Source organism: Peromyscus maniculatus, chromosome 11, assembly GCF_049852395.1.
Source record: "Peromyscus maniculatus bairdii isolate BWxNUB_F1_BW_parent chromosome 11, HU_Pman_BW_mat_3.1, whole genome shotgun sequence".
In the NCBI taxonomy this organism is placed as follows: domain Eukaryota; kingdom Metazoa; phylum Chordata; class Mammalia; order Rodentia; family Cricetidae; genus Peromyscus; species Peromyscus maniculatus.
The window spans coordinates 45,907,621-45,924,274 of NC_134862.1; the positions used below are offsets into that span (position 1 = coordinate 45,907,621).

Genomic DNA, 16,654 nt, shown 5'->3' on the forward strand with positions numbered 1-16,654 from the left:
ATGCATGCATTTTAAAAATAAAAGCTGGAAATATAATTTGTATGTGTGTGAAAAATTGGCTGGACATATTTAATCATTTTACTAAAAAGCCAAGCAGTTGCTGGGTGGTGGCGGCGGGGCATGCCTTTAATCCAACACTTTGGAGGGGGAGGTAGGTGGATCTCTGAGTTCAAAGCCAGCCTGGTCTACAGAACGAGTTTCAGGACACAGAGAAATCCTGTCTCAAAAAACCAACCAACCAAAAAAACCTCAAGCAGTTGAGTAAGTGTATATCCCTTAGGCTCTGCGCCTGTTTGTCTCACAGCAGAAACCTTGGGAGCCTAGAACCCAAAGCCTGAGTATGCGCAAAAGCCGGGCCTGAAGAAGCAGGAGGTCTGGCAACAGAACCCCAAGCCCTGATGAGCTGGAGGTGGATGGAAGCTGTAGATTGGGAAAGTCAGCTAAGCTCCGTTCATTTTCTCTTCTTTCCGAGTTGGCTGGAGAGACAAAGGCCCTCTTCCAGCAGATGGGCTTTCTAGAAGATCAGAAACTGACTTCTTGCCCGCGGGTTAAAAGCAGGTAAAGCAAATTCTCACAATCCTCTGAAAGCTGCCTAGAAGGAAGCTGGGCATGTTGTCTGTACCCCAGCAGCCACCTTCAGAGGGAGGGGCCCCCAGGCCCTTCCTGTCCTTTTAGAAGCTACTCTGCCAGGTTCTTCCAACCTCAGGTCGGGCAGAGGAGAGAACTTACCCCACATAGTCTCCTCCTGCGCTCTGAGAACCAGGTGGGGGAAAGAGAGGCCATGGTTAGCCCCCCAGACACTGTCCTATCAATGTCTTGGCAAGCAGCTCTCTGGAAACCCCAGAATGACTGGGCCAAGGCCTGCTTCCTCTCCTGACCGCATCCTGCAAGCTGGGGCAGATGCCCGCAGGCACCGCCTGGAGGCTACTGCAACAATAGCTAGAACTGGTGATGTCCAGGCTGGGCTCTGGGAGGGCGGGTAGTTCCATGAACTGCACAGGACTGGTCGAGGGGGCCAAGTCAGGGGCTTCCCTTGGCTGCCACAAGGAGGAGAACTGAAAATGGACCCAGGACACCGAGTCTGAAGAGCGCTGAGGACAGGAGAGGCCACACCCTGGAGTCATACCCCCAGACTTGCATGAGGCAGGTCATTCCCCCAGGACACACCAGCACCCTCTGGCCATCAGTTCCAGTCTAGTTTCTAGATTTTTCTGAGTCCTCTCCAGGGCTCCCACTCTCTTCTCTTTCATGTCCTTCCCCCTTTCTGTGTCTGTCTTTCCTTCCTCCCCAGCCCTTCTGTCCTGTCCGTCTGAGTTTCTGTGGACTTGAGAGGCCACAGACAGGTGTCCTTGGGTAGGCAGATCTGTGTGGATCACTGATCACTGACATGCTTCCTTCTGTCCCTACTGAAGCCATTAGGTGAGACCATTAGGGGTGGTAACTGCCACCAGTCCTGGTCACATTGATCTGGATTAGTGATCTTCTGTGTGTCTAAACCAACCCCGAGGGCAGAAGTGACGGGAGAGGGCCGAGAATCTACCTCAGCCTGAGACTGTGTCCATGCTGGTAGAGACTTGGATCACTCCTCTCAGGAGGGCAAAACCTGATCCCTCCCTTGCTGTGAACCCAAGTTCCCACCTGACTTCCATCCCCCTGAGGACCACCTGCCGCCAAGCCCTACGGCTCCCGTCGGCCTGTCATTTCTGGAGGCCTAAAGAAGACTGAAAACTTTAAGGTAAGAGTGAATCGTGGGTTGGTTATTGTTTTTGTTTTTAATTGTTGTTGTTCTTGTTTTGTTTTTTAAGATAAAATTAAATACAGTGGTGGAGAGACACTAGATGTTACTTTGGGGCTGCTGGGGCTGCATCCAAGACAGGACACCGGGACCTCAAGGGTGCTCAGCTCTAAGCCTCCCACAGGCCCCTCTGGAAAAGCCTTCCTGGTTCCTCGGGAAAGCCTTGCTTGAAGTCAACTACCATGGGGGTCTATCGACCCATCGGTCTGGTCTTGTCTATTTCCTCCATGGCAGTGGGGGTGAGATAGACTTATCTCCAGGCCAGAGGACAAACCCAGGAACTTGGGTCCTGCTGGGGCTACAGTCTGATGAAGGTGGTGGTGGTGATGATGATGATGATGATGGCGCAGGTGTGTTGTGTGTGTGCCTGAGTGGCGGTGCTTATGCTCACCAGGGTCTGGCTCTACTGCTTTCAAGGAACCGAATATAACACATTTAGTTTAGGCCCTGGGGGATTTTTATGTATGGCTCATGAATAGGGATGCTGTTCCCTCTAAAAATGTAGAGAAGGCCCCGGTAGGCTGAGAGTGTGACAGCAGAGCCGGACGGGCAGAGAAAGCAGGAAGGGGCTGAGAGCGACTGGCTGCCCCCAGGTCCCGCTGGTGACTTTCCCTAGGGGCCGCTCTGTGGAACTTGCTTCTCTCAGTCAAAAGCATTCCGTTTGAGGATTTAGCTCTTGTCTTTCCCCCCTGAGCAGTTTGGTTCCATGCTACTGAACTTGAGTGACTCTATTGGTCTGGTCTGCTGGGCCCAGTGTGGGAGCTCAGCCCAGACAATAATAACCTTTCTTATTTACCTTCACTAAGAACAATTAAACTCAAAATATCTGAGATGGCAGATGCCTCCTAAGGCAGTGCCTCTCAGGGCTATTGTCTTTTGGCCTTTTTGGATGGTAAGAGGCTCAGGTAGGTCATTTAGGAGACATTAACAGAAGTGTGTACTTGGGGCCGGAAGTGCAGCTCAGTAGGAGAGCACCTGCCTAGCCTGCAGAAGGCTACAAGAAATTATGCCAGAGTTGCTCGGTTTCTTTGTAAAGTGGGTGTGTTGGGACCCTCACCCCCACCTCGTGCCTGTGACACTGAACTCTGTTTGGCATTATCCTTTGCCCCCAGGAAATATCCAATAAGTGGTAGCGATTTTTAAAGAGACGCTTTCTTACACTTTTTAGTCTAAAAAAATACCCATTGTCATCTTTGTCACTTCTAACCCTCGGGAAAACAATAGATTTCTGCGTGGTTATATTTTTAAGATCCAGACCTGTTTGCCAGGGACCATCCTCCACTTCCTGTAGCTTAGGGACTAGGTGCTTCCAAAGGCCAGACTCCTCCTCCTGTGCCGAGGCTGAACCCGAGCTGCGGCTGGGTCCATCAGAAGCAAATTAATACCTCACATCTTTGGCTGCTCTTAAGGTATCGTAAGCATGATGAGAAAGAGGAAGGAGAGTTTTCACTGGGGTCGCATGATAGCGGTGTACTTAGTGGACATGGACCATATGTGACTTCCTCCCCCAACCCATGCACATCCCCAGGCCTCTGTGAGTTCACTTAGGTCAAAGCACTGTGTCTGTTTGCTCATAGCCACATGGACCGAAGAGTTCCAGTGGGAAGCTGCTGGTAGAGACATGGGGCACAGCGGGGAGAGGTCAGTCTGGCTAATGAATTCCCCTTTACCTATCATGTACGTAGACTTAGAAAAACAATTGTTTTTGTTTTTAAGACAAGGTTTCTCTGTGTAACAATCTTGGCTGTCCTGGGACTCACCTTGTAGACCAGGCTGTCCTGGAACTCACAGAGATCCGCCTGTCTCTGCCTCCCAAGTGCTAGGATTAAAGGCGTGCACCACTACTGCCCGACTAAAAAAATCTTTTTTGAGAGAGACAAGGTCTTATGTAGCCCAGGCTGGCCTCGAGTTTGCTGTGTAGATGAGGATGACCTTGATCCTAGGCTCTTTCTGCCTCTAACTCCGAAGTGCTTGGGTTCCAGGTTTGAGCCATCCTGCCTGGTCTTTAAGGTACAGGGACTCGAATCCAGGGCTTTCTGCATATTAGACAAACACTGTGCCAGCTGAATTACATGCCTAGCGCTAGACTTAGGAATTAACATGTCCCTGTATGTTCTTGTTGATGATTTTTTTTAAATAAGAATATTTTAGAAACTCAATATGCTAAATAAGTGTCCGGAGAAGAGGCATGGATGGGTTGGCTATCTTTGAGGTTTGGGGTCCTAGAAGTCTCCTGACCTCTGACCTCTAGCAGTGCTGGGACCGAAGGCAGCAGACGTTGAAGTGGTGTGGCACTTCACTGTGGGGAAGGTCCTCTCATCTTGGGGTTCACTCTGAGTTCTGGAAGGTAATCTATTTAAAATGTAATTTTATTGTATGTGCGTGGGTATTTATGTGTCTCGTATCTGTGGCAGCCAGAGAAGGATGTCAGATCCCCTGGCACTAGAGTTACAGATGGTCGTGAGCTGCCATGTGGGTGCTGGGGATTGAACCCAGGTCCTCTGGAAGAGCGAGAGTGCTCTTAACTGCTGAGTGGTCTCTCTAGCCCCTGGAAGGAGATTCTAAGCCCAGGGAGCGAAAGCGTCCTTGGACTACTCACAAGGCTTCTCTATCCCAGGGACACACTGACCAGTCACTCTCTAGAAACCCAGAAAACACACAAGTCACAGCACAGAAGTCATCACACACGTTTTAGTTTCAGTGGGAATTTTTTTTCCCCAAGCTAAGGGCCAGCAGGCTTTCATTTCCCTCTTTTATACCACTAACTCTGCGGTGATATATTGTGCACCCTAATAAAATTTGCCTGAAGATCAGGGAACAGAACAAGCCTCTAGACTAAACATAGAAGCCAGGCAGTGGTAGCACACACCTTTAATCCTAGCACTCAGGAGGCAGAGATCCCTCTGGATCTCTGTGAGTTCAAAGCCACCCTGGACTACATGAGATTGACTCAGTCTAGGAGAGAAACAGAGCCAGGCAATGGTGGCACACACCTTTAATCCCAGGAAGTGATGGCAGGGTGGAGAAAGGTATATAAGGCATGAGGAGACAGGAACTGAAGCCTTTTTGGCTGAGGAAACCCCTTACGGCTAGAAAGGCTAGAGGCCTTTTGGCTAGAAAGCCTTTTCAGGCTGAGGAGTTGGTGAGGTGAGACGTGGCCGTGGCTTGTTCCTCTGTCTCTCTGATCTTTCAGCATTTACCCCAATATCTGGCTCCGGGGTTTTTAATAAAAGACCATTTAGCAATTCATATAACATAACTCCACATTTTCTGTCTTTTTGTGAATGGGATGGAGACTCAGATGGGGGTCTACATCGCTGCAAGAGCCCCATGGTCTTGCTTACTGGAACACAGAGTTACAGAATAAGAGTTTCGTTCACTCTGGGAATTTGAGAGGCAATATCCGGAACCACAGTAGCATTCAATGCCCCTTAGCAAATGTCCTGCTGTTTATTTTACTGCCGGTAATTAGAGCACATACAATGCTTACTATGTGCAAGATAATCCCAAACTCCTCACACACCAACACACTTAACCCTTCTCTACCCTCTCGGATCGAAACAGCACCCCAGGTTTACAGATGGGGGTTGTGACATGGAAGAGAATGGCCAAGTTAGCCAAAGTCACAAAGACTGTGGGGTGCGGAGCTTGGGCTTGAACCCAGGCAGTGGCAGCAGAAATTGTGAATGTCACCCCGGCTTTTATCAGTGCACTGTGTGCTTGCCACTGTCCTTTCTTGATGTCCACGGTCACTGCCGTTGAGAGTTCTGCCCCTGGCTGATACCGTCACAGAGGGGTAGAGCCCAGGCGAGGGACAGACAGCAGGTGTCTGTCCACTTTGGACAAAAATGTTCCAAGTGAGTCCCCAGCTGGAGGGGAAAGACACTCATGCCAGCACGATGAGAAGGGCAAAAATCTCCTGAGCAATTTCAACGTCTAGAAAAGGAGGGAGGGAGGGCTGGTCAGACGATGGCCGATCCACAGAAGAAAGCTTCAGAACGACAGCTCTGAGATCTGTATTGAAATACAGAAAAACCATACAGAGTGCTGTGCAAAAGGAGAGGCTGGATGCCGGGGCTGGGATGGTGGCTCAGAGGTTAAGAGCACTCTCTGCTCTTGCAGAGGACCTGGGTTCAATTCTCACCCCCACATGGTTGCTCAGGACCACCTGTAACCCTAATGCTGGGGGATCTGATGCCCTCTTCTGACCTCCTCAGACAGCAGGCACACACATGTACACACATGTACACACATGCATGGAGGCAAAACACCATACACATAAAATAATAAATCTAAAAAGAAAAAGCCAAACACCACATGAGTACAAAGACGTAATATGCACGTTGACCACACTCGAGAAGGTTTGGAAAGCTGTATGGATGGAAAAGTTCTTACAATTAGAGCAGAGGGTCTTGAGTTATTTCACTTTTTTTTTTTTTTTTTTTTTTTTTTTTTTTTTTTTTTTGGTTTTTCAGGACAGGGTTTCTCTGTGTAGCTTTGGAGCCTGTCCTGGAACTCACTCTGTAGCCTAGGTTGGCCTCGAGCTCACAGAGATCTACCTGCCTCTGCCTCCTGAGTGCTAGGATTAAAGGCCTGTGCCACCACCAACCAGTGAGTTATTTCACTCTTGATATCACAGCTTTATTTGTAGTAATTTCAGAGGTAGAGACTTGAGAAGATTGGGGCACCCTGTTATGTAAAGAAGAAGGCTTTGGCTAAAGGAAAGAGAGTAGGGGAGGGAGGGAGGGAGGGAAGGAGGGGGAGGAGGGGGGGAAGAAGAAGGGAGGGGAGGGGGGAGGAGAGCCGATTTTGATCCGGTAAGCTGGCCACACCATGCTGTGCCAGCATGATCCTAGGATCTAGAATAGGAGGCCCCCAACCAGGTGTGCCCTGTGTATTTTAGACTTATTTGGGGCAGGCATGTAGAAGGGAGATGGGAATGTGCACATTATGGAGGACAGTCAGGAAAGCGATTATGAATCACCTCTGTCTATCACATCTCCCCGGGTCAAACCACAACCCTCACCCCCCACACACAAATCTCAGGCTGTCCAGAATCTCTAATGAGTAAGTTTACTTTAAGGGTAAGTGTGGGGGTACACCCCTAAAATACAAGCATGTGGGAGGCTGAGAACTCTTGAGTTGAACTATGTAAAAAGACTCAAAGAAAAGAAATGAATAATTTCACATCTAAGAATTTATCCAAGGTTGAATTTGGGCTCCCTCTCCTCAAACAGGTTCTTACTGTGGAGATATACATACGTGTGTGTGTGTGTGTGTGTGTGTGTGTGTGTGTGTGTGTGTGTGTGTGTAATGTATATGTGTGTATATACATATATATACAGATAAATTAGATAGAAAGAGAGAGAGAGATTTATTCTCGAAGTTCTGTTACTCTAGAGAACCCTGACTAAAACAAATTCTCTCCTTTAGAGCAGGTTTCAGATCTAATCAAGAGAGCATTTGGCTGCCCCATAAGCTGTCTTAACACTTCTGCACCAGGGGGCAGGCACAGCTTGTCTGGTAGGATGGCACTGTACCACACAGGAGTAGGTGCCTAGTAAGGCCTTAGCCCTTCCCGTACTAGCAAAGCTAGCCACCCGGAGAGACTCCTGGTTGGTTCAAGATCAAGTTTGTTTATGTCCTGCAACCCAACTGTGTGGTGTCTTCAGCAACAGGGGCATACCCTCTATGGCAACAGAGTGACTGCACTAGCCTGTATTGTGGGACACCCTGACGATGAACTGTCGGAGGGTCACCCATGCCTGGCACTGGGGTTTTCCTTTAAGAACCCATGTCTCCTGGGAGCTGTGTTCTGACCCATGCTAGGTAATCCTTTGTTTCCCCTTCGCTTGTTTTATTTTTAATTAGCTTATCAACTGGTGGGATTTCATAAAACTTCATACTTTCCTTAGTTTGGATTAGCTGTTCCCCCAGCCCTCCTTCCTCCCTGCCTTCCCCTCCCTTCCTAGTATTTCCTCCCTAGTATTCCTTCCTGTCACACATTTTCTACTAGCCCATCTTACTATGGTTCCTTTAATATATATGGGTTTGGCGGTTCATGCCTGCTATCCCAGGCACTTCACAGACTAATAGAGGCTCGTTTGAGCCTTTAGGGGCTTGAGACCAGCCTGGGCAACATGCTGTGAAATTCTGTTTCAGAACAAAAAGAAATAAAACAAGACCCCGCAAACCAAAACGCAAAGAAGTGCTATTACCTTAATAATTAGTGCAGGGAAATCTTAGCGCTCCTCTCTCTCTCTCTCTCTCTCTCTCTCTCTCTCTCTCTCTCTCTCTCTCTCTCTTTCTTTCTCTCTTTCTTTTTTTTTTTTAGAAAAGGTCTTATTATGTAGCCCTGGCCTGGAACTCATCATGTAGACCAGGCAGGCTGGCCTGGAACTTACAGAGCTCTCTCTCTGTCTCTGCCTCCTGAGTGCTGGGGTTAAGGGTACCATGCCCAGCAGAAAATCTCAACATTTTTAAGAGAGAGAAGAGGTCAGGGAGTCGTCCCTGTGAGCTGGGTTCAAAAAATGGAGAAGGTGGCTCTGTGTCACAAGAGAGGGGTGACAGGGTCAGGAAAGGCAGGCGGGGGACGGCCGAGCCATTTGCTGTGGTCTCGCGCATGCTCCCTGATGTCCCCACAGTCAATGCATCATGCATGGGCATGGCAGACTCACGGCGCTCATGCGGGGGCTTTCCACAGTGTGCTCCACAGATAAAAGGGTTGTCATTATCTCTGGGTCTTGGTATCCTCCTCCTTAGCATGGACAAAACTAGCTGGTAGTGCTAAAATCAAGTGACATTTTGTAAACACACGTCGTCTCGTCTCGGGTGGAGTAATTACAAACCTGTAACTTCTTTTTGATTTTAAAGATAATAGAGGGGAAGAGTAATTTCACACCTTTGATTTCTCCTTCCCTCGAAGTTACCAGCATTTCCTGGTCTGGTCGTGCTTTGTCCCAGTTGCTGAGTCTGGGGGTCAGGTGAAGAGTGTAAGCAGTTTCCTGCAGGCCTCTGAGCCGAGGGAGGCCAGGAACTTAGACCTGATAAAATCTCACAAGTGAGGTGCCTTCAGTGTCCAGAGTCACCGCTGCCCTGCCCTCGGTGGGGAGAGCAGCTGACTCATATCAGACTTCACCAACACACACCCCGGCTCTGCCAGCCTTCTGAACTCCCCAGATCACTCACCAGTCTGGGCCCCAGTTCCCACACTGTGCCCTGAGAACAGACCCATGGGGTCGAGAGGGGTGAAGAGAAAGGTCAGAATTAGTCACAAGAGGCAAATTAAGAACGACACACAGCCATATGCCAGCCTTGGTCTGGATGTGGAGTTTCCCTTTCTTCTTCTCTCTCCACCCTCCTCCCCCTTCCCCATCACTGGAGATGGAACCTAGCTTTTTACCTGCTAGGTACGGGCTCTAGTGCTGAGTTACAGCCTCAGTCAAGATGTTGACCTTTTCAATCCCTGGGTAGCCCACAGGGTCTCTCCACAGTAACAAGATGGGGAGGGAGAGCACGGCCTGGAACATGTTAATCCTGAGGACGTGCTTTTGGGGGCACATCTGTATGAAACACCACCACTTATAAAGTACTTTCAAGAACATCATTTCCTTTGATCTACGATACAGCAGAGCAGATATGATCAGCCCCAGCCTTCAGCTCAGAAGCCTGGGTGAGGGGCCCAGAGACAGGCAACTGGATTGTGACCATGGGGAGCCAGGCCCTGGTCTAATTTCAACCTCTTTGTATTGGACGCATCAGTCTATGCTAACGGCCCTTAAAATGCTTATAAACATTTTTGCAAAAGAAATGGAGGGAAGGGGCTTTACGATTCTCTTAATTCTAGCACAACCATTGTTCACATTCATTGCATCGTCTTCTAGCCTTTCTCTGCATCCTTTAATAAAGCATAACTAATATCATGCATAGAACGCAACATCATTTCTTCACTTTCACGTTACCTCTCATGATGGGACAGTCCTTATAGCCGTTCATTCAACAGTAGTTAAGGAACCCCTGCGACATGCAGGCACTGCTCCAGGAACTGGGGACACAGCATGAAACCAAATGAGAAAATTCTCTGTCATCATGGAGTGCATGTTATGATGAGAGAGCCCAATAAGCAAATAAATGAATACCTGGTATTCTATTAGTGAGCCGCAGGAGAAAAGGTCTTACCTATGATGCCTAACCTGGGAGGGATAAGAAAGAAAAGAGAGTGTTGATCCACTGGACACTCGACTGGTTAATTTCAATTCAACTTAACATAAGCTGTGGTCGTTTGGAAAAAAAAAAAAGAATCTTAATTGAGAAAATGCCCCCACCAGATTGGCCTGCAGGCAAGCCTGTGGGGCGTTTTCTTAATCAGTGGTCGATGGTTCAGGGTGGTGGGTGGTGCTGTCCTGGGCTGGTAGTCCTGGGTTCTATAAGAAAGCAGGCTGAGCAAGCCAGGGGAAGCAAGCCAGTAAGCAGCACCCCTCCATGGCCTCTGCATCAGCTCCTGCCTCCAGGTTCCTGCCCTGCTTGAGTTCCTGTCCCGACTTCCCTCAGCTATGGAGTGTGATGTGGAGCTGTGAGAGGAAATCAACCCTTTCTCCCCAAGTTGTTTTTGGTCATAGTGTTTTATCACAGCGATAGAACCCAAATGAGGAGACATGTAACGTTTTCCTCCAACAAAGCCAGTGCTGACAGTTTCGCATCCTTAGAGTCAAAGTGTGAGGCGGTTAACTTCTGAAACTTTGCCTTCTTTCTCTTGGAAACGTACTACCAACCTTTCCTGATTCCTCAAAGTTGAATGCGCTCTTAAAATTTGCATTTTAATCTATCACAGTCGTGAAAGTGCAGCATTATGTTTGGACATGGAGAGTTTTTTCCTTCTAGGTTTACATCTTTAAAAACTTCTCTTCTTCAACCACCTAACTCTCATTGTCTAGGATTAGTGCGTAAGGAGGGGGTCGACTGAAGCTTATATGGCTAGGAGGGTGGACATTTGAGGGGTGGAGTGTGCACTGTTTGTTTGTTTGGTTTTGGTTTTTTGTTTTTTTTTTTTTGTTTTTTTTTTTTGAGACAGGGTTTCTTTGTGTAGCTCTGACTGTCCTGGAACTTGCTCTGTAGACCAGGCTGGCCTAGAACTCACAGAGATCCGCCTGTCTCTGCTTCCCGAGTGCTGGGATTAAAGGTGTGCGCCACCACCACCCAGCCAGGTTATGCACATCTTGTTCTTGATGAAGAGGGACCTACTGCTTTCTGTCTGTCTGTCTGTCTCTCTCTCTCTCTCTTTCTTTTCTTTCTTGTGCATTGGTGTTTGACCTGCATGTCTGTGTGAAGGAGTCAGATCCACTGGAACTGGAGTTACAGACACTTGTGAGCTGGCATGTGGGTGCTGGGAATTGAACCTGGGTCCTCAAAGCAGCCAGTGAGCAGGCACTGAGCCATCTCTCCAGCTCCCCAGCTGCTTTCTAAAAGAAAAGCTATTATTAGCTCCTGCATCCATGCCTCGTCTCCATCGGCAGGAAGTGGGGGCTCACTCTCCACGGAATGAGGAGCACATGAGAGCCCATTTGAGCGCTGCACCCCAAAAGAGGGAACTGTTCTCCACACTGCGCATAGTTCTGTGTTGTGGGGAAATGTCAGTTTTCAGTAAGCACTGCAGGAGGGGAGATGAAACCTTTCCGGTGGGCTTGAGAAGCCTTCTGTCTGTCTGTCTGTCTGTCTGTCTGTCTGTCTGTCTTCAGGGAGCTCAGCTGAGAAAGTGGGGAGGAACTTGGAGGGGACTCTGTCCCAGCAGCCTAGAGCAACACTTGCTCTGTAAGCTTTAGTCTAGACACACATACCTCGGGTGAGCGTCAGCACCCCTGCCTGTCCTGGAAGCCCTGGGGCCTTCTCCTCAGAAAGCAAGGGCCGGAGAAAGGACTATGATGTAAATGAGCCCTTAGATTTGCAAGTGTCTGAAGTACACCCTGCTGGCCCCGGTGACCATAGGCTGCAGGCCTTGCTGCTCCCAGGGCGTACAGTGGGACGTGCAGAGATGTTCTTTCTGACAAGAGCAGATGCAAGGTGGGGCCAAGGTGGGCTGTATCGCTAAACATACTCCAAACCAATAGTCTCAAGTGCTAGAGGGAATGCAGAGGTACTAGACGAGGTTAAACAGCCAGACAGAATGCCCATCTTCAGATCTAACCCAGCACGGAAGCTTCAGTCTGTGCGGCGACTCCACGACCCACGATCTGGCTGGGGCGTGGTTCTCACGAAGAACCCCGTCCCAGAACCCCTTTCCCTCGCTGACCAAGATGTGTCTAGGCCAAATCCTCTCAAATAAAAACATTTCCTTTCTAAGCCTTCCACACGCCTCAAAGGATTAAACCAGAGTCTGAAATGGTTAATTCCAAACATTTGTACTGGAAGGGCTCCCAGAGCATGGGGGAAAGCCTGGACCACATTTAAAACTCAAAATTACACATCTCTTCTTTGAAATGACACCTGGCAGGCAGATGCTGTGCATCTTCCTCTTTTTTTTTTTTTTTTCTTTTTCATCTTGCAACCTTCAAGATGTGAGATGCCCTTTAAAAGAATAAGTAATTCTCTGCCCTCCCGAGAGTACCACACAGGTGCAGCTGGTCCTCTTGTCCCATCCCAGCATCACACAAACCACCACCCTGAGGTGCCTCAACTTCTGAGTTGAGTTGTGTCTGATGGGGACGCACTTCTGACACCCCATTTCACTCCTGCTGTTCAAGTCAAGACGCAGCTCTAACGAGGGCTAACCAGCGGTTTATTATTATTATTATTATTGAGATGTGAACTCACAGAAGAACCCGGGGTCCCTGGCTGCGTGATGGGGAATCGGAATGCCTGCTGAAATGTCAGCTCCCAGCACTAAGAAGGAAGGTCAGAACAGCTTCCCCAGAGGGGAGAAGGGTCACCACAGCCAGGTTGGCACTCTGAAGGAACAGGTGGGAAGGATCAAGTTGGGCAGCTCAGACTGGAGGTGGTTCCCATGTCTTTGGTGAGCCTTTGAAAATGAATATCCCAACTGGGGATGTGAAAGGATTCAGTCACTGAAGCTACAAAGATGGCCAGAGAAAGGGCTGTCGCCCCTCTCGTTCTACAGAACATTTCTGAGGTGGCATTAGTAGAGGGCTGATGTGGAGGAGAAATTTCTCGGATGGCAAAGGCTTTGCAGGGGCAAGAACGGTCTGGGGCAAGAAGGGCCGTTGAGAGTCTGCGTTGGATGTTTGAGCTGAGCTACACCAAATGAAGCAGAGAGGAAAACTCACTTCCCTCACATCGACTGGGTAAACCAGGTGGGTGTCTACAGCCTTTCTTGCCCTGGGGAAAATTAAGGAAACTCCCCACCCTTCCCACGTCTATCAGTCTGCGAGAACAGCCAGTCTTAGCCAGCTCCGAGAAAACCGATGGGCAGTCCTCCGGGCGCATCTTGGGAGCACGATCGTCCTCCGTGTGGCTCCTCTCTTTGGAGCTCCGCGGCCGCTCCACCTGCGCCGCCAACGGGAGGCTACGAGGCCGAGGCAGAGTTCGCCTTTGGGGACCGGCCCCAGAACACCGAGCTGTCGTCCCTGGAGAGCGAGGACGCCGAGCTGATCCTTCGTACCTGGCGCCCGGCGCGCGTGCACACCCCGAACCGGGCCCGGGCGCGGAACGAGCGGTCCAGCAGGAGGTAGATGACCGGGTTCGCACAGCTGTTGACGAAAGCCAGGCAGGTGGCGACCGCCAGACCCCAGCGCAGCGCCAGCAGCAGCGCGCAGGGCAGAGGCAAAGCCCGGAGGCGCGCCAGGTGGAAGATGGCTCGCAGGACGCCGAAGGGCAGCCAGGAACCCACGAAGACGCTCTCCACGGCGAAGATGATGCGCAGCGAATTGCTCCGGGCCCTCCCCACGCGCGGCAGGCGGCGCGACACGCGGCAGTAGCAGACCAGGGTGACAGCCAGCGGCAGCGCGAAGGTCAGCAGCAGCAGCAGCAGGCCGAGGCCCTGGAGTGCATCCGACGGCTCCTCGGCGCACTGGCTGCCCGGGCCGTCCGGGCTCGGCTGCAGTCCGCGGTAGAGCAAGGCGGGGAGCCCGGCCAGGACCGCCACCGCCCAGGCGCCGCAGCACGCGGCTCGCACACAGCGCGGGCTCCGCAGCGGCCGCGCGCTCAGCGGCCGGCCCACGGCCAGGTAGCGGTCCACGCTCATGCCCGCCAGCAGCAGCGCGCCCGCGCAGCGCGTGGCCGCCAGCGCGAAGGTGCTGACTTTGCACAGGCCGTCGCCGAAGGGCCACAGGCCGCCCCGGGCCTCCGCCGCCGCCCACAGTGGCAGTGTGAGCACGAAGCCCAGGTCGGCGGCCGCAAGGTGCAGCACGAAGGTGTCCACCAGCCGCCGCGGTCCGCGCCGTCCGCTCAGCAGCCACATCACGAAGGCGTTGCCCGGCAGGCCCACGGTGAAGGCCGCCAGGTAGAGCGCAGGGATGATGGCGTGAGCGTAGGGCAGGTCCCAGGCCGGGCAAAGCTCCATTTGGTCCAGGGAGCCAGAGCCCGAATAGTCCCAGGACGGCGTGCTCCAGCTGTGACTCCAGGCCTCGGTGGACTGCATGGCCAGGGTCACTGGACCTGCGTCCTCCCTGGCGCAGTGCCGCTCTCTCTGAGCAGGAGGGGGTTTGCTTTTCACGGCCGGTGCCCAGCACCTCCCTTCCTGCCACCCCAGGCCGCGGCGAAGGGGTGAGCAGGAAGGTGGAGGGGGAGAAGAGTGTGGGCCGGGAGGGGCAGGTATCTGTGGTGGAAATGGTGGCTTCCAAGTTGGGGCTGGCCCAAAAGGGGGCTTCACGACTGGTTATTGTAAGGAGATATCCTTAGGGGCTGGGAGACCTGTGGCCACTCGAAGTTGATAGCACAATATTTCTGGGTGCTTGGCCTATTTTCTTGGCCGGCGGGTATCTGATATGGGGTGCAAGGGGCAGCAGGTGTGCCCTAGAGCCCTAAACTGTTTTCGATTCTCATCAGGAGTTGCTTTTGTTTGCTTGTGTTTAGAGGGGGAGGAGACAGATTTCTAAAGGAGGACCATGCCTCACTCCTGTCTCTAATTTGCTCTGCCATGCAGCACACACAAGGGGATCTGGAGGTTGAGGGAGCCTCCCACAGTTCCTGATCAAGAATTGTCCCCGGAGCTCTTGGACCAATTAGCCTCCTGGGAGGAAGGATTAGATGTGCCACCTGGAGAGGCATTTCTGGTCTAGTCCAGTCCTCATGAAGCCATGTTTAAAGCTAGAGTGGGAAGTCGTAGTTGGAGGGAGTGCCCTACTGGAAAGGATCAGGGCCCTGGGTTAACCCTCCTCCTTCCCCATCCTTCAAAACCTTGCCGGGGTAAGTCAAACAGGGTCATAACCTCTATACAAAGGATGACACAAAATGGCCCCTAACAAAACAACAGATTTGTTACTCTAAATCATGAGATAGGAGCTCCGAGACCCCCTGTGAAGGGAGGGGAAGCAGAGGGTTCATGGATAAGGGTGTGCAGAATGTCTGGGCTTGCGTGGACTGTAAGAGGAGAGACAAGGGTGGGTGAGGGAAAACATGCTTTCTCCTTAAGGAGCTACACACAAATTCTTAACACATATCCCTTGATGGGCTGCGTTGGAACTGCTGCTAACAATGCCTTCCCAGAGTCACTCTGTTGTCACCAACAATGAATGACTGATGCATTGAGCAACCTGGTGTGGGAAATTCCGGGGGACTGTCAGTTTTATCTGCTCTCATTCCATTAACAGTGACCTCTCCACATAGCGGGCATTGTTTTTTGCATTGCAAGAAATGCATCTTGACCTCAGATCCATCATTTTGGGGGTGGTGGTGGTGGGAGACACAGGCCATGTGTGTGATAGCCAACAAGTCATCAGTCAAGCTGTAGTCCATGTTTAAAACAAAGTCCACGTAGAGCTTAGAAGCAAGGGCCATGCTGTTGGTGAGAAACAGCTGTGGAAGGGCAACGCTTGAAGTCGGGTCTAGGAAGAGGATAAAGGTCAAAAAAGATGGCAGAACAGAGAGGATGAGCCAGCTGGGTGGTGGTGGCGCACGCCTTTAATCCCAGCACTCAGGAGGCAGAGCCAGGCAGATCTCTGTGAGTTGGAGGCCAGCCTGGGCTACAGAGCGAGATCCAGGACAGGCTCCAAACCTACACAGAGAAACCCTGTCTTGAAAAACAAAAACAAAACAAGCAAGTACAGTGAGACGCCTAAGAAGATACGGGCAGGCTGCGGGAGCCTAGGGGAGGAGTGTAGGTGGATGGTTGAATGGACAGCAGACGTAGCTGGCAGGGTCACCGTGCCTGATCCTTTGGATGTAAGTCTGATTTGGAAAAGCCCTGGCAGGACTCCCCAGGAGGCTGCCGTATTTGTGACTGAAATAGATGATTATGGTTTTATTTTGCAGGAGGCAAGGTCTCACCCTCCTCAGGCAAGTGCTCTGCCCCTGAGCTATCCCAGCTCCCGACATAGTTATCAGCAGTAGGGACAGAACGGAGAGGATGTATGGAGATTAGTCCAGGTCTCCACACAGAAAGGATTAGAGGTAGGCCTGGGATTTCTCGTCTGAGGAACACCGTGGAAGATGTCTCTCTAATGAAAGGACCAGAGCACAGAAGGGCAGCTGTGTGTGTGTGTGTGTGTGTGTGTGTGTGCCCAGCTTGACATTGATTGGAAGTAGGCTGATGAAATGTTATGATCCAAACCAAGACACACTGAGAGCAGAAGAAGCATGGCAATCAACAGTACTGTTCTGGGCAGACTGGGCCATAGGATACCCCTGGGTTGGGTCTCCTTTGATAACTGCAGCTACCCAACAGGGAGCAGGAAGATGGGAGAGAGGAAT

General features: G+C 51.0%; 2 protein-coding genes across 6 annotated transcripts in view; both read right to left on the bottom strand.

The window, feature by feature from the left end:
• The window catches only part of Inava (innate immunity activator), a 30,032-nt gene extending 26,701 nt beyond the window's left edge, over window positions 1–3,331 (bottom strand). The window contains exon 1 of one of the 5 annotated variants that reach the window (XM_042258233.2): window positions 3,053–3,331. Coding sequence is in view for 1 of the 5 variants with exons in the window: in XM_042258231.2 (XP_042114165.1) it covers window positions 3,053–3,070 (18 nt within the window). In the remaining 4 variants the exon portion in view is untranslated. The remainder of the gene's footprint in view (window positions 1–3,052) is intronic. The other 4 variants (XM_076547488.1, XM_042258234.2, XM_042258231.2 and 1 more) reach the window with 4 other exon arrangements.
• Window positions 3,332–12,590: 9,259 nt separating this feature from the next.
• Window positions 12,591–15,646, bottom strand: Gpr25 (G protein-coupled receptor 25). Its single transcript, XM_006982423.4, has one exon. The coding sequence runs from the start codon at window positions 14,382–14,384 to the stop codon at window positions 13,311–13,313; it is 1,074 nt and encodes a 357-aa protein (XP_006982485.1). The 5' UTR covers window positions 14,385–15,646; the 3' UTR covers window positions 12,591–13,310.
• Window positions 15,647–16,654: the final 1,008 nt, after the last annotated feature.